Here is a 22,213-nt window from a genome sequence, read left to right as displayed (position 1 = left end):
GATACAGGGGAGCATAATATCTCACTCAAGCTAGCAAATCCTACATCCAGCTGTATCCATCCTTCAACACATAACCAAGAAACCTTCGGAAACCCATCTATCTCAACCTTCGAAAAGCATCCGTTATACAAGTTATGGCGATACTCCCGAACTCCCGCCCCAGTACTGGGTGGCGTCGAGGTTATCTCACCAACGAACTGCATAAAAGAGATTTTCGATGTCGCGCACAAATCTCAAGTATACCAGAATTGCAACGATAAAATTGTGACGACAACACCTCGGAGCTCAACTCCCCGGGACACTGCCACAACCCCTAAAGACAGGAGGCACCAAGAACAATGTTCTCGTCACAAAACCATCGGAACAAAACCAAGATACTCGCGTGATCCTAAAACAAAATTTTAGTGAAATTTGAGAAGAGAAGAGTCAAAACTCTACGTCAGGATGCCTTACCAGAGTGATGAGGAGACTGGGAAGTAAAAAGAATTCCTAACTCTCCGATATATAATTCCTAATTGACTCAAAACATTTTTCTAGACACAACTCGGCTGCTAAGACGATCAAGCAATGGGGCTCCTAAGGTCGGGGAAGGCTCTGATTACCAACTTGTAACGCCCTCGATGCGGCTATAGCTCCCACGTGTCGAGGCACGACTTAGAGACATAACCGCATTGAAAGCAATGTCGCAAGTTAGGAAATCATCACAAACATCCCATGTAATACATAATAAAGGGGAGAGACATAGTTGGCTTACACTCGCCACGCCACATCAAAGTACATAAATAACATGCATCAAACAATTCACTCATGGCCCGACTACGGTGCCAAATAGAAAAGACCCCCAACATGCGACAAGGCCCTGAATCGATAACCCCAACTAGGCACCACTACTGATCGTCGGGAAAGGAAACATAATAGCGCTGAGAGTCCTCGTCGAACTCCCACTTGAGCTCGTACTCGTCACCTGGAGCGGAATCACCTGGACCTGCATCTGGAATTATAGTATCTGTGAGCCACAGGGACTCAGCAATCTCGCACCCTCGCGATCAAAACTATTTAAGCTTATAGGAAGGATAAGGCAAGTATGTGGAGCTGCAGCAAGCGACTAGCATATGTGGTGGCTAACTTATCGCAAAAGAGAGCGAGAAGAGGAGGCAAGCGCGAGCGAGAAACTAGAGGAACAACCTGCGCAAGCATAACTCCAACACCGTGTCCACTTCCCGGACTCCGCCGAGAAGAGGCCATCACGGCAACACACTCAGTTGATTCATTTTAATTAATTAAGGTTTCAAAGTTATCTACAACCGGACATTAACAAATTCCCATCTGCCCATAACCGCGGGCACGGCTTTCGAAAGTTCAATCCCTGCAGGGGAGTCCCAACTTAGCCCATGACAAGCTCTCACGGTCAACGAAGGAATAGACCTCCTCCCAAGACGTTCCGATCAGACTCGGTATCTCGGTAACTCAAGACACTTCGACAGGTTAAAACAAGACCAGCAACACCGCCCGAATGTGCCGACAAATCCCGATAGGAGCTGCACATATCTCTTTCTCAGGGCACACTCAGATGAGACTAGCTACGAGTAAAACCAACCCTCAAGTTTCCCCGAGGTGGCCCCGCAGGCAGCTCAGTTCGGACCAACACTCAGAGGGAGCACTGGCCCGGGGGGTTAAAATAAGATGACCCTTGAGTCTGCAGAACCCAAGGGAAAGAAAAGGCTAGGTGGCAAATGGTAAAACCAAGGTTGGGCATTGCTGGAAAAGCTTTAATCAAGGCGAAATATCAAGGGGTTCCCATTATAACCCAACCGCGTAAGGAACGCAAAATCCGGGAACATAACACCGATATGACGGAAACTAGGGCGGCAAGAGTGGAACAAAACACTAGGCGAGAGGCCGAGCCTTCCACCCTTTACCAAGTATATAGATGCATTAAGATAACATAGCAATATAGTGATATCCCAACAAGTAAATAAATGTTCCAACAAGGAACGGCTCCAATCTTCACCTGCAACTAGCAACGCTATAAGAGGGGCTGAGCGAAAGCGGTAACATAGCCAATCAACGGTTTGCTAGGACAATGGTAGGTTAGAGGTTCAATCATGCAATTGGGAGGCTGACAAGCAAGTGGTAGGCATCGTAGCAGTGGCAAAGCAAAAGAGCGAGCAAACTAGCATAGCAAAGATAGTAGTGATTTCGAGGGTATGATCATCTTGCCTGCACAGTTGTCAGAGTTGACTGGATCCTCACAAGCAAACTCAACGGGCTCCTCGGTAGCGAACTCGTCTCCCGGCTCTACCCAAACAAGACAAACAAGCAACAAGGATACAATCAACCACGTGCAAGACCAAGCAATATGATGAAATAGATGATATGCTATGCGGGATGCGATGCGGATGCAAAATGCAAGATATGACAGGAAATGCATGAACCTGGCCTCAACTTGGAAAACCAAGTGTGCCACTGGATAGAGGGGATGAAATCGCTTGAAAACGATATAAAGATCATTGGAATCGGAGTTACGGTTTGGAAATGGCAAGCGTTTTAAGATATGACACCGGTCTGCGATTTACAGCAAGTAGGCATCTAAACGCAACGAAATGAACATGCTACAGCCACCAAACATGAAAACAAAATGCATGGCAGTGATGTACACAAGATGGTTAACAAAACACTAGCACTGAGCCATAGGCAAATTCATCCATTAAGAGGTTCAAACAAGCATGGCAAAAACGCAAATGCAAAACAGATTCCAGACTTAGTGAAAATAACACTAGCCTGAAATTTCAGATCACGATGCTCTCTTTGGAGCAGCAAAACAACATGATAAATGACCTGAACATGACAAGTAAGAACATGGCATGGAGCTACTCAACAAGCTTAAAAAACACCCAAAGTGACCTGGGGCCAAAAGGGTTCACAAAATACTCTACCGAGCTCACGAACATAGCTCGAACACAATCAGTTTTCAGACTTAGTGAAAACTGAGACATGCTGAAATATAACTCACGAAGGCATGTAAACGAGCTCGATGCACTCACCACGGTGCAAGTCATGGCAAGGCAGGTATACACCCATTAAGAAGGCACAAAATACAAGCTAGACATGGGCAAGAACAATGGCATAGCATACACGGATCAACTACAACAACGCCGGCAAAATCGCAAACGAGTTGACGATCTGCCCAGATTCACCATGAAGCAAAAGTTGAGCTCGATTGAGTCAACCTAGAGCACTCCACATATGCAAACAAAGACATGGATGGATAGAGCATAACAAAATATCAAAACTCCCTTACTGATCATCCTCAAAAGAGGCACGGATCACTAGGAAACAAGCTGGACATATAGCAATCTCAGGTACCTCTCTTCGCAAGCTTGCACAAGACAACACACACATCCTAAAAATGCATGGGTGGCACCTCTGCAAAGAATACAAAATGCTTAACAATTCATCCCAAAGGGGCACAGGCATATCATGCACGGATTAAACATGGCAAAAATGACAAAAGTGCATGATGAACTAACGGATCTGCAATTTAACTCACGAAGCCTCCTTCTAACAGCATTTTGGGCAACAAGATGACCTCAAATGCAAATGATGCAATGGAATGAAATGATGTACATGTCGAGACGAAGATTTTGATATATCATATGCCCAAAACGGAGCTACGGTTGCGGAGATACAAGCAGTCAAAGTAGGCATAAAATGGAAATTAGGGTTTCGGGGGAGAGGGGTCAACCCAGATCAGATCCAGCGCACGGAAACCGAGGGGCGGCGGCACTGTAGCGCCGGAGGAGCTCGCCGGAGGAGTGGAGGGGCCGCCGGCGGGGCGGCGGCGGTCGGCGGGCGCGGGCGGCGGCGGCGCGCCGGCGGGGGCGGCGGCGGCGGCGCGGCGAAGAGGCGGCGGGGCCCGAGGCGGGGCCGGGCGAGGCGGCGGGCGGCGATGGCGGCGGTGGTGGCTCCGGCCACCGGAGCTACGGGCGGCGGCGGAGGCCGGTGGCCTCGGGCGGCGGCGGTCGGTGGCGGCGGCCACCTCTGGCCCCGGGAGGAGGAGGAAGGGGGCCGGCGCGCGGGCCAGGCGGGCCCGGCGGCGGCGATGTGGGCGCGACGGGGCGGGGCCACGTGGCGGAGGCGGGGCGGCGGCGGACGTTGTCTGGCCGGGGCGGACACGTCCGTTGGCGCGGTGGAGCTGTTTTTTTTTTGCTAGGGTTTCGAGGTGGAAGACGGGATCCGAAATGGAGGGGGTATAAATAGACATAAGTGGAGCTAGGAGAGTCCAAATGAGGTGCGGTTTTCGGCCACGCGATCGTGATCGAATGCTCTAGGACATGGAGCAGAGTTAGGTGGGTTTTGGGCCAAATTGGAGGGGTGTTGGGCTGCAACACACACGAGGCCTTTTCGGTCCCTCGGTTAACCGTTGGAGTATCAAACGAAGTCCAAATGATACGAAACTTGACAGGCGGTCTACCGGTAGTAAACCAAGGCCGCATGACAAGTCTCGGTCCAATCCGGAAATGTTTGATCCCCACACACGAAAGAAAGCTAGAAATGGCCACCGGAGGAGAACGAAGCGCCGGAATGCAAAACGGACAACGGGGAAAATGCTCGAATGCATGAGATGAACATGTATGCAAATGCAATGCACGTGATGACATGATATGAGATGCATGAAAACGAAAACAACACACGAAGACAAAAACCCGAACCCGAGAAATAAATATAACTTAACACCGGAAACGGCAACAGTTGGATACAAATATGGAAAGTATATCTGGGGCGTTACATCTACTTGAGTCATTTCTGAAAATATATAAATCCACTACTTGCAACAACATTTATTGAACTACAGACATCAAAATGTATGATCACCAATAAGTTCGTTGCTTGTTCCTTATGGCTTTTGAACCGTATTTCAGTCACTTCACATTTCGGAGAAAAGTTGCATGTGCCAGATGATTCAAAATCAAACGACTTCAAAATCCATCATAATGGAATTTTTCCATGCGGGTTTCTCCAATGTGACCAAATGCAGTGCCACACATGTGTGGTATTCTCATAGTTTTGTGACATTTAGCGTCAGTGTTATGGATGTATCATTTTACCATCAATATTCATAACATACATCCAATCTTGGATGGAAGTATGGACCTTCATGTTATTCATAATACTGAACAACAATTGTTCTTTTATGAACAACCCTTTTGCAATAAATATTGTGCAATGGGCTAGAGTGTAAGAAACTCTAAAATGAATTACGAAAGTAAACATAGAGGTAATATATTAATATCATTATTCATAACATACATCTCATTCATAATGAAAGTATGACCCTTATGTTTATTCATAATACTGAACATCAAAAGTTCTCTTATGAACAACCTTCTTGCAAGATACCATATGCAAAGGGCTAGAGTGTGAGAAACTCTAAAATGAATTATGAAAGAAAATACATAGGTAATACACCGATGGAAGGTATAGTAACTTTTACTATGTTCCCAGCATGTATTAGAACCTCATTCATGGCCAATATTTTAGGCCATAGTAGTTCTCACATTGAGTTGCAACAAAATGCAGTCGAGCGGGTATCTTTGTGATTAACTCACAATACCCTAGAATTAGTGTTTAACATGTTTAACCATAACTCCCAAGAACTATATCTTTGACCAGCCTTCTATACATCAAAAACTTGTATGACATCCATACATGAGCTGCATATTCTAGTCATCTTTCTTTCTGCCTTTATACTTCTAATAGTTTAACTTTTAGTATTTCCTACTCGCAAAAGAAGCACCCAACAAAAGACACCCTTTGGACACTTCCTTTCTCCTTAAGTTGTTGTTTTATTCACCTTTCATCATATGACAGGCGTTCTTCTGGATCCCTCTCTTATCAGTCTAATGCATAGTAAACACTTTACTAAGAATTTTCAAACAAACATTGCTTTGGATATTTCATATCTTTCAACCTTTGTTTGTATCTGAAAATTAATTTTCAGTTCCATGCATATCACATAACTATCCCAAAACTTTCGAAGTTCGGGTTTCATGGAAGCAAACATATTGCACTTGACCGTAATGGAATTCTAGCTTTTGGATCGAAGGACGAGAGTCTCATCGTCCATTGCATTTAGCGGGAGTATACGGAAAGCATGCGATAGGACAAAGTCCTTCTCGGCACTTTTGAGGACAATCCTCACATTACGTTACCAATCATAAAGTTTTAACCAGATATTTAACAGCTATTCAATTTTAACAGGGAAGATGGAAACGCGAGCCATTATTCTACAACTATTTTGCAAAAAACAATTAGACACTGTTCATAATTAACTGCACTGAGAATTAAACATGCTAATTCAACAGTGCGCTCCCACTCAAATCAATATCTCTCAAAATTGATTATGAGTGACACAAGACCCGCATATCCATTCAACGCCATTGAACGAGATGAACACTGATGGCGCGAAATTCAATCGGTAGGCAAACTTGCCGATCATATGTCTATGTGACTCTTGTTCATCTTTCGATGGGCGTGTTCCAAGCTCAGGGAGATCCTTCCAGAACGTCAAGACAAGCAAGTGATCTTGCTGTGAGGTCTCAACTCACCCGCCTCACACATCCCTAATCGTTCGTATCTAGGGAGATCCTGCGATACCCCGAAAAGTTAGGTGCCGTGTGTTGGAAATATGCCCTAGAGGCAATAATAAAAGCATTATTATTATATTTCTTTGTTCATGATAATTGTCTTTATTCATGCTATAACTGTATTATCCGGAAATCGTAATACACGTGTGAATACATAGACCATAATATGTCCCTAGTAAGCCTCTAGTTCACTAGCTCGTTGATCAACAGATAGTCATGGTTTCCTGGCTATGGACATTGGATGTCATTGATAACGGGATCACATCATTAGGAGAATGATGTGATGGACAAGACCCAATCCTAAGCATGGCACAAAGATCGTGTAGTTCGTTTGCTAGAGCTTTTCCAATGTCAAGTATCTTTTCCTTTGACCATGAGATCGTGTAACTCCCGGATACCGTAGGAGTGCTTTGGGTGTATCAAACGTCACAACGTAACTGGGTGACTATAAAGGTGCGTTACAGGTATCTCCGAAAGTGTCTGTTGGGTTGACACGCATCGAGACTGGGATTTGTCACTCCATATAACGGAGAGGTATCACTGGGCCCACTCGGTAATGCATCATCATTATGAGCTCAAGGTGACCAAGTGGTTGGTCACGGGATCATGCATTACGGTACGAGTAAAGTGACTTGCCGGTAACGAGATTGAACAAGGTATTGGGATACCGACGATCGAGTCTCGGGCAAGTAACATACCGATTGACAAAGGGAATTGTATACGGGGTTGATTAATCCTCGACATCGTGGTTCATCCGATGAGATCATCGTGGAGCATGTGGGAGCCATCATGGGTATCCAGATCCCGCTGTTGGTTATTGACCGGAGAGTCGTCTCGGTCATGTCTGCTTGTCTCCCGAACCCGTAGGGTCTACACACTTAAGGTTCGGTGACGCTAGGGTTATGAAGATATGTATATGCAGTAATCCGAATGTTGTTCGGAGTCCCGGATGAGATCCCGGACGTCACGAGGAGTTCCGGAATGGTGCGGAGGTAAAGAATTATATATATATAGGAAGTGCTGTTTCGGCCATCGGGACAAGTTTCGGGGTTATCGGTATTGTACCGGGACCACCGGAGGGGTCCCGTGGGCCCACCGGGTGGGGCCACCTGTCCCGGGGGGCCACATGGGCTGTAGGGGTGCGCCTTGGCCTACATGGGCCAAGGGCACCAGCCCTACTAGGCCCATGCGCCTAGGGTTTCCACCATGGAGGAGTCCAAGTGGTGGAAGGCACCCCGAGGTGCCTTGGGGGGGAGGGAAACCCTCCCCTGGCCGCCGCACCTAGGAGATTGGATCTCCTAGGCTGCGCACCACCCCCCCTTGGCCCTCCTATATATAGTGGGGGAGAGGAGGGATTTCATACCTCAGCCTTTGGTGCTTCCTCTCTCCCCGTTACGTCTCTCTCTCGCAGTATAGGCGAAACCCTGCTACTGTGACGCCCTGCATCCACCACCACGCCGTCGTGTTGCTGGATCTTCATCAACCTCTCTTCCCCCCTTGCTGGATCAAGAAAGGAGGAAACGTCATCCGTTCTGTACGTGTGTTGAACGCGGAGGTACCGTCCGTTCGGTGCTAAGATCATCGGTGATTTGAATCACGTCGTGTTCCACTACATCATCCCCGTTCTTTGAACGCTTCCGCTCGCGATCTACAAGGTATGTAGATGCATCTAATCACTCGTTGCTAGATGAACTCCTAGATGGATCTTGGTGAAACCGTAGGAAAATTTTTGTTTTCTACAACGTTCCCCAACACCGTGACTGTGCTACACTTGGGAGAACACAAACTACTTGATATTTTTTTGAGAGATCACCCTAATAAAAGCGACTACCCCGCAATCAAGAAGGCTGCATCAAGAGGGATAAACATCTCAGGCAATTCATAATAGCATGATATGGTATAGCCTCTTTTGACGGAGAAGTCAAGTATTTCTTCGTCTTCGGCATTCGCGTCGGTGTTCACCTTCGCGAAGATTTCCACCACCTTGTCGACGCACCAGATAATATCGCTATCTCCATAGCGGATAAAATAAATGCATTACTTAAGGTTGACATGCAGGTCATTAAAGTGCAATCATATGGCTCCAGCCATCATGCCGAATCATGACATGCAGGTCATGTTAATTAAATCATATAGTCATCTCAAACATAATGAAATTATTTTGAGCATTTCTATACCACATCACATGCACATGCAAACCCTCCTGCAAAACCAAGTTAGACGCCTCTAATCGGTTCATGCAAAAACTTGTTTTTCGTGGCTTTCTAAGGTTTCGAAACAAACCGAAGCTGCCAACGTCCATCGTCAAGTATGATAATTCAAGTCGCTAGATCAATTTTGCGGGGTGTATGAAACACGAGATAATAAAATCTCGAGCCCCATACTGAACTTCGTCATACGCATGACCCCCGTACAGATCATATCTGCGTTGCCCTTTTGTTTGTGAAACTTCATCTTTCTTTCTAACTATGGTGGATTTCAACGAACTGTTAGCACTTCATTGATCACTCAGGATCGCGGATTGCCAGAACATTGAAAATCCACCATGTCGTTATCAAGATCAGAAATATGCAAATTCCAAGGAAGCAACAAGAACATCGGGTAACAGATTTCATCTACTACCCACACAAATAATTTTCAGTAATGGAACTCATCTACTACAAATTATATTGTGCAACACCCATACATCTCTATGTATTCTAGATCGCAACCTGCATCTACGCATAGACGGCTCATGATGCCACTGTAGGGTAACGCAGCAGAAAACAAAAAAATTACGACCTACGCACCAGCCCAGGACCACTATGGAGACTGCATACATGGTTTGATCTTTTTCGTTACCGACTCGTAGCGCAGCGGAAGTAGAGTCGGTGACGAACGGCGGTGCAGATTCCCGCAGCTAGGATTTACAACCTCCCAACCGCGAGGATGTATACCCTCATCCGCCCCACGGACAGCCCTCCGGGAGGCGGTCGGACAGTCCCTCAGACGGTGTCGCGGACAGCCCTTCGGGAGGACCCTCAAAACTCGGACGGTCACTTGGACAGCCCTTCGGGAGGACTCACAGAACTCGGACCGTCACTTGGTCAGCCCTTCGGGAGGCACTCTCAAAACATCCCCTCGGGCAAAATGATCGAAACTACGACCTCTCTATGGGGTTGCACACATACGGTGTCATCTATCTGGCAGGGCTTCGCCGTCCAGAACTAGTTCCTGCCGGAACCCAGACAGCCTTTCGGCTCTACGAAACTATTTCGCTGGGAGGGAGAGAGAGAGAGCCAGATCATGCATGGCATTTGTATGAGAGCAAGAGTGTGTCTTTAGGCATCCCCCCACCCCTATTTATATGCCAAGCCCAAGGGTGGCTTCTCCAAGAAGCCAAAGAGGATAATACTAAAAGGCCCTCAAGGTGGCTTCTCCAAGAAGCCAAGCAAAAAGCACTTTCACTATTAACGACGACATTTTTCAGCGTCCGTTCGAATTGAAAATATTTATGTTGTCCCAGAACATTTCCAATACCCACTAAAATAATTTTCATCGCGTTCGGAACCAATTTCGGTTTAGTGAATTCCATCTGCGAAAAGCAAACAAGAATGTGTTTTCACTATTCATGAAGACAATTTTTCGCGTCCATTAAATCCGAAAATATTTCTGTGGGTCTTAGAATAATTCCATTACCCACTAAAAAGATTTTGGATTCATTCCAAAACAATTTAGATTAGAGAATTTCATCTGCGAAAAGCAACCAAACCGGTACCGACTGCTCCGGAACAATTCCAGAAAGTTTTCAGAATGACTCTGGCCCCCTCCAAGAATTATCGGGCATGTGCCGAAACCAATTTGACTTAATAGTATATCCCGAAACAACTTTTCGGTTTCACTGAAACTCATCCGATGACCTCTCTCTGTGGAACTTTTCCGCTGTCCGAAACATTTCGGTGTTCGAAACTTTTTCGGTGATTTTCTCTCAAACTCCCTGCTAGAATTCAGCAGATAGGTGACCCTTAAGTGTGTGACCCTATAGGTTCGGTGAAGCATAGTCATGACCAGAACACTTTCCGATCAATGATCAACATCGGAGCCGTGGACACCGATATTGACCCCTATACCCACACGAATGAATATTCGAGCGAACCTCCAGTTGCCGTGTGCTATTCCTGTTGCTTCGTGATATGTTTCAAATACCCGAGGTGAGACATGTTGGCATCCCCGTGGATCAACAACTTGTCCACTATGCCAGTTACCTCGTTACCGGTATTGTTCTCTTTTCTCGTTCCCGTGTTTCGGCATCCCCGTGATCAAATCACAAAGTGTCTGGCCAGAAGATGATGGATACCGTAACACCGAGAGGGCCCAGAGATATCTTTCCACCATCGGAGGAGCAAATCCCAATCTTGAGCTAACAAGTTACTTGACATACTTTTCCATGAACCCGTATGCCGCAGTAATAAGCACCCATTTACGGATGACGTTTAACAAACCCCAAAGTTCATGAAGCAAGCATGAAGAAAATCGATAATCTCATGGTCTAAGAAATCATGCAAACGTTAACCATCTCTGTGTTATGTACCGTTAACTTGTGACGGATGAATCTCATAGCATAACATCAATCCGGGTCGATTCAACACAAATGTTCTCTTAACATTGTGCCCTCAATGTTGTTGGCATAGACATGCCCATGATCAGGAAAACAGAACCATCATGCAACACTTGAGCTAGTCTTAGAGGCCGGACTAAGAATACTTCTTACCGTTTATTATTCCACACGTGCATATCAGTCTTCCTCCGAGCCTCGTTTTATTGCAGACTCGAGAACCATAGCAGTTATTGCATGGATCATAAATATAATTATGAACATGGAGATAAATAATATCATTTATTATTGCCTCTAGGGCATATCTCCTACAGGGGGGACCCCGTTCCTCTGCTCTGTAGATAGGGTTTCGTTTTGTAGGTCGTGGTGCACTGTTGGGTTGGTGGAAGCGGCGCCTGGTCGAATAAGTCTGCCTCAGCTCCACTCCCACACCGACGGTGTCCTTCATGGCGGCGAGGTAGAGAGGCGGCGGCGGCGACCCCTTCAGGTGTGTCTCTCCACCTGCTCTATTCTTGTTGTTGCGGTGTTGTCTCTGATATCAGGTAGGTTTTGTCATTTGGGAGTACGCGCAGACATTTGTGTACGTAGGTGACAGCTAGAAGAAGGTGCATCCTGTGACGGGTTCGTGGTTTGAAGCTGGCAGTTCTGATTTCCTCCTCCGATGTCATAGTCGTGCGGAGGTGTTAGTTCTGGAGTTCGATGGCGTGTCCGGCGACACGTTGCCTTGGTATGATTCTTCCAATCACAACGTTTTTTTGCTTCAAGCAAACTACTTTAGAGGTCCATAAAGCTTTAGATCAGCGATGGAGCCGCGTCGAACACGAGTGAAGAGGTGATATGTATCCTTTTCCATGGTGGAGAGGAATAGTCGTTGGTTTTTGCGTAGGATTATTCTACCTTTTCAGTCCGGTAATATCGATGTTTACATGGCTTGTAACTGAATCTTCATTTTATTAATGAGACATATATTACCATGAAAAAAGAGCATACGCATAGGATATCTGTACGGCTATATTTTTGTTGGTTTTTTTATCTTTATATATAATCTTGGGTTTTGGCTAGGATTTCTTGTGCCTCCTGCCGGTGCCACCGTCGGTCTACCTCGTCTCCTGTGGTCTTACGGACATGGAGGCGTGGTGGATCCCGTCCCTTGCCAGCAGGAGAGATTCGTTTTTTCATACTCTTTTGAGTTTTGTTAGGGTTTGTGTGATGCTCAGAGAGTCGAAGGGGCGATGAAGATGGAATAAGATTCTCCTTGCCTTGTCCCTATCCCGGTGATGTTTCTAGCATCGTGGAACGGCGTGCGGAGGTTTGATTTCGGCGGATCTCGCGGGATTCGGACGGCGTTTGTCATCAGTGGATCCACATGGATCTTGACATTGTTTGTCTGTGCTTGTGTGTCTAGAGATTGGATCCTTTCGATTTACACTTCTCTTCATCGACGGCGGTTGCTGTTCTAATGTATGAGGCCTTAGAACGACGATTTCACGACTGTTTATTACAATAAGGTTTGCCCGACGCCTTGCAATCCACCTAAGTCTTTCATGTGTGATGAGTGCCTCCCACTCCACCTAAGTCTGCATGTGAGCTCCTGATCGAACGAACACCTGATGGTCCCCTGGCTCAACGACATGCGTTTACACGGCCAACGGATCAGTCAGTCTCCTGGCTTCAAAAGGATCACCCGATGGATAATCCTAGCTAACCGGGACGTGGACGAAGCAGGAGTAGTGTTGATGAGCAGTCACGCAGTCCGTCTTAAACTCGAGCCAAAGCTACGCAGTCCGTCTCGGACACCGTCTTATAATATTGAACCCGAGTCTACTTCGTACTACTCTCATGAAGCGCTGTGCACTTAAAAGTTAGCCCCCGTCGTAACCCTCCATCAATCAGACGCCTCCGCTGCATACGCAAGAAACCGCCAGCATGAATTGCGTGAGGAAGGCGCGTTTAGTTTTCTCCAGGCTCCAGATCGTCCGACGCCACTTCAACCCTGCCCAGCCACTGCCGGGTCCTCGATCGAATTCCAATGTCACTGGATCAATCCGACGGCTCTTTCTCCGCCAAGCCATGCCGGCCGCCTCCCATATGGGCCACGCGCCGTTACTGCCGGGAGTCGTCTCATGGAGCCGACCGCGGTGGTACCCGAACCCGTGGAAGGTGGCCGCTGCGGTGGTTGTCCTGCCCTACGCTGTCAAGTTCAGTTTTTTTGCCGCGATATGCCAAAAAGAGACCGTTCCCTACACCAACCGGGCCCATCGTGTCCTCCTGACCTCGTCAGAGGAGCGCGAGTTTGGCGACGAAGACTTCAACGATTGGAAGCAGAAGCGCGGCAAAGACATCCTTGGCCCGTCTGACCCAAGGACTGTCCTCGTCCGCCGCATCGCCTCAGACATCATCCACGGAGTCCACCGCCTCTTCCCCAACAACGGCATCCATGATGATGATGTTAAGCAGGGGAAGGTGGTGGTGCGGCCACAGACGGGGCACCTCAATAACCTTAACTGGGAAGTGATGGTTGTGGAAGATGACAAAGTAAACGCTTTCTGCTTGAAGGGCGGGAAGATTGTAATCCACACTGGATACCTCAAGCATTTGAAGACCGATGCCGAGATTGCCACCGTTATTGGTCATGAGGTAGGTTTTCCTTATTGGAGTATCGGTGCATTTGCAGACGGATGTTTGGTTGTTTTCAAGTGGGACAGTCATTAACGCCATTTTTTTGCAGGCCGCACATGTTGTTGCAAGGCATAGCATGGAGTTGTTGGGGTCAATTCCGTTCTACAAACTAATGCCCTTCTCACGAAGGTACATTGATTTAATAATTAATTACATTGCTCTTGAAATTATAATTGCATTCTCTCTTAAAAAAAATAGCATTCTGTATGGAAATTGGAACATGTTGGTTTACCAAATACTAGGTGCTCTATTTTTTTTGCGAATATTTTATTGTTGAGGCTGTATATCTTATCTCTTGTGTGTTTTACCTGTATATACATTCTAGGGCCGAATTGGAGGCGGATCACATCGGATTGATGATAATGGCCGCTGCTGGTTTTGATCCACGCGTAGCCCCTGAATTCCGCAAGAAGATTGGAGAGATCATCGGAGACACGAAATTAATGGACTACATCGGCACTCATCCTTCGTTGGAGACAAGATCACGGATGTTATCACGAAAGGAAGTCATGGACGAGGCGTTGGAGCTGTACAAACAAGAACGTATGCGCAGGGAGAAGTGTCAATCTCTGTCTTCCCTATGGTGGAACGTCCTGGGATACCGATCTTGCTAGATGATTCGTTGCGTCAATGGCGCAATGACCAAATACAACAGAAAAGTTAGCCAAACTACTATAAAATGTTTTTTAATAAATCGTTGCAAATTATGATGTTAATCTCCTTTTCTTTTACGAAAAGTAGGATAATATCCGGACTCAATACCGAGCGATGAGCGCAACCATCTTTATTGTGATGTTAATCTATCTATCTGTTATAATATTGGCCGTAAATTTTAGCAAGAGGCAAACAAGGCATTACATTCGTCTACATAGATTAAATTATATTGGCCGTAAATTTTAGATATTGATATCTGAGATTTTTTTTAACACAGTACAGACGTAGATGCTTATACGGTCACACATATGTATATACACCACCCCTATGAATACACACACGCACACCTTACCTCCTATGAACACCTTCGAGTGACTTAGTTGTGGCTCCGAAAGGATCTTCAACAAAGTATTACATACATATATATTGCAGACAAGAACAAATGGTGTGAGCGATGAGCGATGCTGAGTAGTCTACGTATAAATTGAATCTTTTTTGTATTTTTACATAAACCCCCTAAACTTTCAGGTAATCAACCTGCAGTTCTTTTTATGTGATAAATTGAATCTTTTTTGTGTTTTACAGAAAACACCATGTCTTCTATACTAATTAACACGTAGTCTACGTACAACAAATATTTTTTTGAAATATCAATATCTTTTAAACCATGACCCCAATTTTAACATGTTATATATGAAATTTGATTTGAAAAATTTGTAGAATTCGAATATAATGTTATTCTTACCTCTTAAATTTGTATAACGTCCTGGGATACCGATCTTGCTAGATGATTCGTTGCGTCAATGGCGCAATGACCAAATACAACAGAAAAGTTAGCCAAACTACTATAAAATGTTTTTTAATAAATCGTTGCAAATTATGATGTTAATCTCCTTTTCTTTTACGAAAAGTAGGATAATATCCGGACTCAATACCGAGCGATGAGCGCAACCATCTTTATTGTGATGTTAATCTATCTATCTGTTATAATATTGGCCGTAAATTTTAGCAAGAGGCAAACAAGGCATTACATTCGTCTACATAGATTAAATTATATTGGCCGTAAATTTTAGATATTGATATCTGAGATTTTTTTTAACACAGTACAGACGTAGATGCTTATACGGTCACACATATGTATATACACTCACCCCTATGAATACACACACGCACACCTTACCTCCTATGAACACCTTCGAGTGACTTAGTTGTGGCTCCGAAAGGATCTTCAACAAAGTATTACATACATATATATTGCAGACAAGAACAAATGGTGTGAGCGATGAGCGATGCTGAGTAGTCTACGTATAAATTGAATCTTTTTTGTATTTTTACATAAACCCCCTAAACTTTCAGGTAATCAACCTGCAGTTCTTTTTATGTGATAAATTGAATCTTTTTTGTGTTTTACAGAAAACACCATGTCTTCTATACTAATTAACACGTAGTCTACGTACAACAAATATTTTTTTGAAATATCAATATCTTTTAAACCATGACCCCAATTTTAACATGTTATATATGAAATTTGATTTGAAAAATTTGTAGAATTCGAATATAATGTTATTCTTACCTCTTAACCTTTTTAAAATTCTATTTAGAGTGAAACCTTAAAAAATGGCGCACAAACAAATTGGAGACAAAAAAGTGCAGCAAAAAAATTCATCTAATCACCGCTGAAAAGTTATTTTTTTATTCGAGTGGTACTAAATTTTTGTGCGCCTGTCTGTTAGAAAAGAATAATGCTTTTTTTAGACAAAGAATAATGGTTTCACCCAAATTTCGTATATGGGCCACGCGTGCTCTTGGCTGAGCGAAGCAAACCCACTTAATTTACTGCCCAGGTAGTCGGGAAAACCATATTTGTCACACGGTGCCGCATATTAGTCAAGGCTTTGCACATGGCACCCAAGACTAGGCCGGCCCATTTTGTTATTATTTCTGTATTTTATATATTCCCTTTTCCTTTTAAACTTGTTTTTCACTTTTCCTGTACATTCAGTATTTTCAGAATTTCCATTTTGGTCAAACTTTCAAAAACTTTCAGAATTTTGAAACAAATATTGTTTTAAATTCTTTTTTTTGGAATTTTATTTTATTTTCCTCGTTCCAAAAGTTGTGCAAAATTAGGAATAGTATATTTTTTTCCAAATTTGTTCGAGCTTTTCAAAAAAAGTTACGTATTAAAAAATGTTCAAGATTCAACAAAATATTCTTGTTTTACAGAAATGTTCAGAAATTGAAATTAATGTTCGCGTTTGAAAAACACATTTTCTAAAATTGTTCCAAATGTTAAAACATGTTCCTGTTTCAATGAAAAACATAAATTAAAGAAAAAATTCGTGATTTCATGGAAGGTTAATGTTTTCGAAAAATGTTAGTTAATTTCAAGAAATGTTTCGGTTTCAAATTATCCCTCCCTTTGTAAGCACGGGCATATTTGCTAATAGTAGTAAAGCAAGACGATATTCTTGATTTCGTCCGGCTTTGATGAAGTTTCCTTTATTGTTACGCAAAAGTTTCCTACACGATGGACCTGGGCCATGTAGTTTGTGCGTTGATGTGCCCCTATGGGACACCATGTAGTTTGTGCATTCATTCTTCTCAACAACAACAAAAACCTATGCATTCATTTTAGATTGTCGTTTCTTTTGTTCATTGTTTGGTTTGAGAGAAGCCGATCCCCAACACGTCCGTCCGTCCGTCCGAGTTGGTATGCAAAATCTCACGCCCGAGTTCTTTCCCGTCTCTTAAATACCTCTGCCAGGTCAATACAATATCATGGTAATCGGTCCCGAGCAGAGCGCGATCTGGAGTACTGGAAGCAATGGCGCTAAAGTGGGTTGTCTGTACCTGCACCACTCTCGGTTTGAGCCGCGACTACGCTGTGACGCTATCGACGGTGATCCACGTGATTGTTACCGAGCATGTCGTCCACGAGCCCTGTCAGGCTGTCACGTGCGGCAGCACCTTCGCAGCCAGGTAATGGCCGTTGTTGTTCGGGCCCAACACGTTGGTAGCTCTTGGAGATGATGCCCGTGCGGAGGAAGAAGGGGGTATGCGCACCCCGGCAACCCCATCATGTTAATGCCCCGGGCGGGCGCCACAGCTGCTGAGAAAGTGCCCTCGCAGGCCGAACCCAAGATCATAGAGCCGCGCACAGATCACATGTGCCTGTATATGTCATATTATTTCTCCTTATATTTTTCACACTGGGTTTTAAAGGAGTATTCAATGGCATATCAAATCGCACTCTTTTCCCTTATGCGTTTTCTCTCAAAGTTTCTCATCATGGTTTTTAATGAGGCAATACCTTCTCAAAGATCATATGTCATACTTTCTATTTTACCTATCGAGGTTTTTAAAGAAAGTACTCAAGACATATTAATTGTTCTGTAGACTCATCGATTGGTTTTCTCCTTCTTCAAAGGTTTTTTTCATGTGAGTTATCAAGCAACAGTAATCATTATATGTTGCATCATTTTCTCCTTATTATTTTCCCCACTGGGTTTAAAGGATTTTTAGCAACATATCTGCACTACTATTCTCCTCATATCACTATTAGGAAAACGCTTATAGACAGACACTTAGTACTAGCGTGGGTTATTTGGCCCACGCTACTGCTAATTAGTAGTAGCGCCGGCAAAAAAATGCGCTACTGATACGGAATAGTACTAGCGCGGGCACTGAAAACCCCCACTACTACTAAATGATTTACACCATGTCCTCCCAACAGACATTAATAGTAGCGCGCGGAGTAAAACCTGCGCTACCAGTAGATAGATAGCTGTAGCGCCGTGGGACAGGCCGCGCTACCACTATCGCACCAATCGTCCCACTCCACTCTCCCACACCACCCACCCCCGATCCAGACGAGATCCCCTCTACCAGCAGCCTCCCCCTCCCGCTTCCAAATCCAAATCATGGCACTCGCATCTGGCACGGCCCGCCATGACGAGCGCCTCCGAACTCTTCACCGCCCGCTGCGCCCGCGCGCCCCGCCTCTCTGACACGGCGGACCCCGGCCCGGATCCGCTCGCCAACGCGCCCTAGGACCCGCACGGCCTCGCCGCCTGCCGCCGCCGACGGGGCTGCCGCGCGCGAAGCCAGCTCGACGCCGCCGGGGACGTGCGGCAGCACCTCCACACCGGCCCGCCACACTGTGAGAGCCTCCTCCTCCTTCCCAGCACGCTGAGCGATTGCAGTTCTCGTGTGCCGTGATTGGTTAGATCGAAGCATTTCGGGTGCTGTCCTGTTAAATTTGTGACACATTTCCGTTCTGATTTGCCTGGCTACGGAATGAATCCTAGGGTTTGTGGATCTGGCTTGGCACTGTTGTATGTGGATCTTGGTCTAGTTCTAGCGATTCACTTGTCTAGGTTGATCTGTTGTGAAGAGGGGGGAAAATTGACCGACGCAAAAGGATGATCTTAAAGTTAGCTGTCAGTGTAATATACACGATTGTTGTGTCCTCTGCCAGGGACTCTAGTATCGGCTCACTTGAGATGTATTGGGAATTTTAACTCATCCTATAGCCTGGAGCTGCTATAATCGTAAGATTATGTTTTACAGTTTAGTACTTAGTTTTACTTATCTGCTGGAAAATAGAGATGAATAACCATGAATGCATGAAGTAATACATAATGAGCTTAATCCGTGGCACCACCTGTTTCTGTTCTTGGCTTCATTTCCCTGTCGTGTGCTAGCATGCTGCACGAGATTAGGTTATCCACTCGCGGTCCGGTTGGCGTCTGCCAGTTTCCTATGTATCAGGCTATAAGGTTATAGATTGATTGGCGTCATCATAGATAAATTATCAAAATTTGATAATCTTATGTACACAGTCCGCACTCCGCACTGTAACTGGGGGGAAGTGATTAGTATCAAAATGAAATACTAGAAGGTAGAAGAATGCTTGAGAGCAAATGCATTTACGGATTTATGGTTGGGAGAATGGTTTTATTTTCGTATGTATTAGATCCTACTGGACTGCTAGGAGATTTCAAACTGTATTTCACTAGGTGAAATGAGATTTCTTACACTGTGTTGTCCTTTCCAGGTTCCATTGTTGGATGCATCAAATCTCGGATTGATCAAACCCAACACCCTCATTCAGTTCCGGGGGATGGTTCAGGACATGCTTGGGAATGAATTCTATGCTGGGGCTTTCAAGGTACTGACATGCATAATCACAGATTACTGTAATGCATAATCACTTAGTACTGTATGTGTTAGCCATTCTGAATAGGAAACATTCTTACCTCATCTAATATAATTTATAAAAACTATTGATCGACCATCAGTGTACAGCAGTTCACACGTACAAGCTAGCCTCCCTCTGACATAACTCATTATGTAATACATTAATTGGTTAGCGCTTGGCAATATAGGTCTAGGTTTGGGGTTATCTTAGGTTGCCCATGGCCGATGGCTATACCGGAAATGTGTAATTAGATATGACAGAAATATAAGAACTGTGTCAGCAGTCTTGTTTTGCAAATTAGGATCAAAGTGACATTGAAGAAGTGAAGGTGCAAGTCTCTGTTTTGCCCCATTCTAAAGAAGTCTGTTTTCAGTAAATGTGTACACCCCATTCTAAAGAAGTTCAGTAAATGTGTACGCCAAATTGTAGTGTAATTTTCATTTTGTAATTTATCCTATGCAAATTACAGTGTATTAATTATCTATAGCCTTCAGGAAGACCTCGGCCCTGAATTCGGCGTCCACAGCCAAACCCAGGTACCTACAAACTCGCCTCTGTTCAGTTTTAGACCAACTCTGTTTTTCTGCTAGTCAAATAGACCGTAATACTAGTACCATTGTGTAGCTAGATAGATCATTGTTGGTTCTGATGCTTATTGATTGACACAGCAAGTGTTGTTACTGCTGATGATTACTGGTACTACAGCAATAATACATCTTCAACCAAGAGTTAAATTGAAATGACCTGACAGTAAAGGGTACAATGTTGGTAATAAATCTGCTGTTGCTGATGCCTTCTTGCTTGCTTGCTTGCTTGCGAATGACCTGGGAATTATTTCTACTTGGTGCACAACCTTTGCTTGTTGCAATTTGCCTCAAAAGCTTGTATTCAGAATCTATAATAAGATTTCGTACTGCCTTGGAATTCCTTATCTCCTTTCACTTGTAGTCATGCCTAGCACTGTCTTGGTTCATTGTTTAATTCCAGGATTTGTGAGTTCCTAGTAGGGAACACATGGACATGAAGCTGCGGCGGCGACGGCGATGATATCGACATGGGGCTGTGACGGCGACGATGACGACGAGATCGACATCGACACGGGGCTGCGGCGGTGACGACGACGACGGCATCCTCACGGTGCTGCGGCAGCAGCGATGATGACGACATCAACACCATCAAACACAGGCTTGAGGAGGCGCCTGCGACGACGCCCCCACACCGGCATGGCACCGTGGCGCCCCGTGCCAGCTCAGCCACGGCAGCCAGGAACTGCACCATCCCCGGCGCGTCCGCCATCGTGTGCATCATCCGCACTGCTAGGATGAAGCCTCCGCACGCTAGCCGTGTCACCTGCATGTGCCACGTACGGTTAGCTGGTGCCACAATACATATTGGTCACGTAAACATGTGGTGTGCTTATGAAAATTTCGACTCAACCACAAATCCGACGTCATATTTTTACCATATGGCATATTTAACGTTTTTATGGCGTTTATGTTTGCCCAAGATGTCAATTCAGTTTAGTTGCCAAACGTGAAAAATCCATCCATGCGTTTATTCTATTGCCACCAAATTGCCGTGCTTGCAAACTAAATGTGTCATCCTCGGATCAACTTAAATTGCAAAAGAATAGATGTTCGATTTTCCATAGTTAAAAGTCTGACGTCAGATTTTTAACATTATAGAAAGTTAAATTTACCTGAAAGAGGAGAAGTGGGGTGCCGAGGACTTCTGACGAGCCAGGGACGTCGAAGATGAGGTCCTCAAGTCCTGGGAAGGGCGGCTGCAAGGCGTCACCGAAGTGCTTCAAACTTACGTCTGCGTTGGCCTCGATGAACAGCACACCCTCACCGGTGCAGTCGACAGCAAGCTTGCGACCCTCGAGCTCCCTTAGACGGCCGGCAAACGGGTAGTAGTGCATGAGCGCCTTGGCCACGGCATCCCGGACCACCGCTGCAGGGTCCTTGCCGAACATGGACGCGTCGTGCCGGTAAAACTGGATGACGGGGATGTGGAACCGTAGGCCGTCCTGGTCGTCAATGTCCGAGAGCCGCTTCAGCTCCCGCGGTGTCGGCCCCGCCGGCATCACCAGCTCTACCGCCTTCCGCTGCACCGTGAAGCTCAACGACATGGGCACTTTGTCAGGATGATTCTCAGCTAATGGGACGAGAGGAGGATGAGCCGCGGTAGTGGTGATCAATTGTGAATGCGGCCAGCTGGTGTGTTTGTTGCTGCTAGGTCTGTGGTGTACTATATACTCCTATATACACGTGAGACACTGACAGAGATAAATGTGTAGCCTCTTGTACGATTTTTTTGCCTGGGCCTCTTGTGTGTGTGTGTGTGTGTGCGCGCGCGCGCGCGCGCGCGCGCGTGTGTGTGTGTGTCTGTGTGTGTGTGTGTGTGTAAAGTACTCCCCAAATGAACCATCCCCAA

At 45.4% G+C, this 22,213-nt stretch overlaps 1 protein-coding gene and 1 long non-coding RNA gene across 2 annotated transcripts; both read left to right on the top strand.

Annotated features, from left to right (window-relative positions):
- Positions 1 to 18,407: 18,407 nt before the first annotated feature.
- On the top strand, positions 18,408 to 20,851 carry LOC125527141. The gene is made up of 4 exons (XR_007291983.1): positions 18,408 to 18,736; positions 19,634 to 19,747; positions 20,272 to 20,313; positions 20,765 to 20,851. It is a non-coding gene; the product is annotated as an uncharacterized LOC125527141 (long non-coding RNA).
- On the top strand, positions 20,852 to 21,700 carry LOC125527140. The gene is made up of 3 exons (XM_048691704.1): positions 20,852 to 20,914; positions 20,973 to 21,310; positions 21,480 to 21,700. Exons 1-3 carry the CDS (start codon positions 20,852 to 20,854, stop codon positions 21,688 to 21,690), a joined length of 612 nt encoding a protein of 203 aa, XP_048547661.1. The 3' UTR covers positions 21,691 to 21,700.
- Positions 21,701 to 22,213: the final 513 nt, after the last annotated feature.

The sequence above is a fragment of the Triticum urartu genome, unplaced genomic scaffold, assembly GCF_003073215.2.
Source record: "Triticum urartu cultivar G1812 unplaced genomic scaffold, Tu2.1 TuUngrouped_contig_30, whole genome shotgun sequence".
NCBI lineage: Eukaryota > Viridiplantae > Streptophyta > Magnoliopsida > Poales > Poaceae > Triticum > Triticum urartu.
This window is presented reverse-complemented; position numbering and strand designations above follow the sequence as displayed.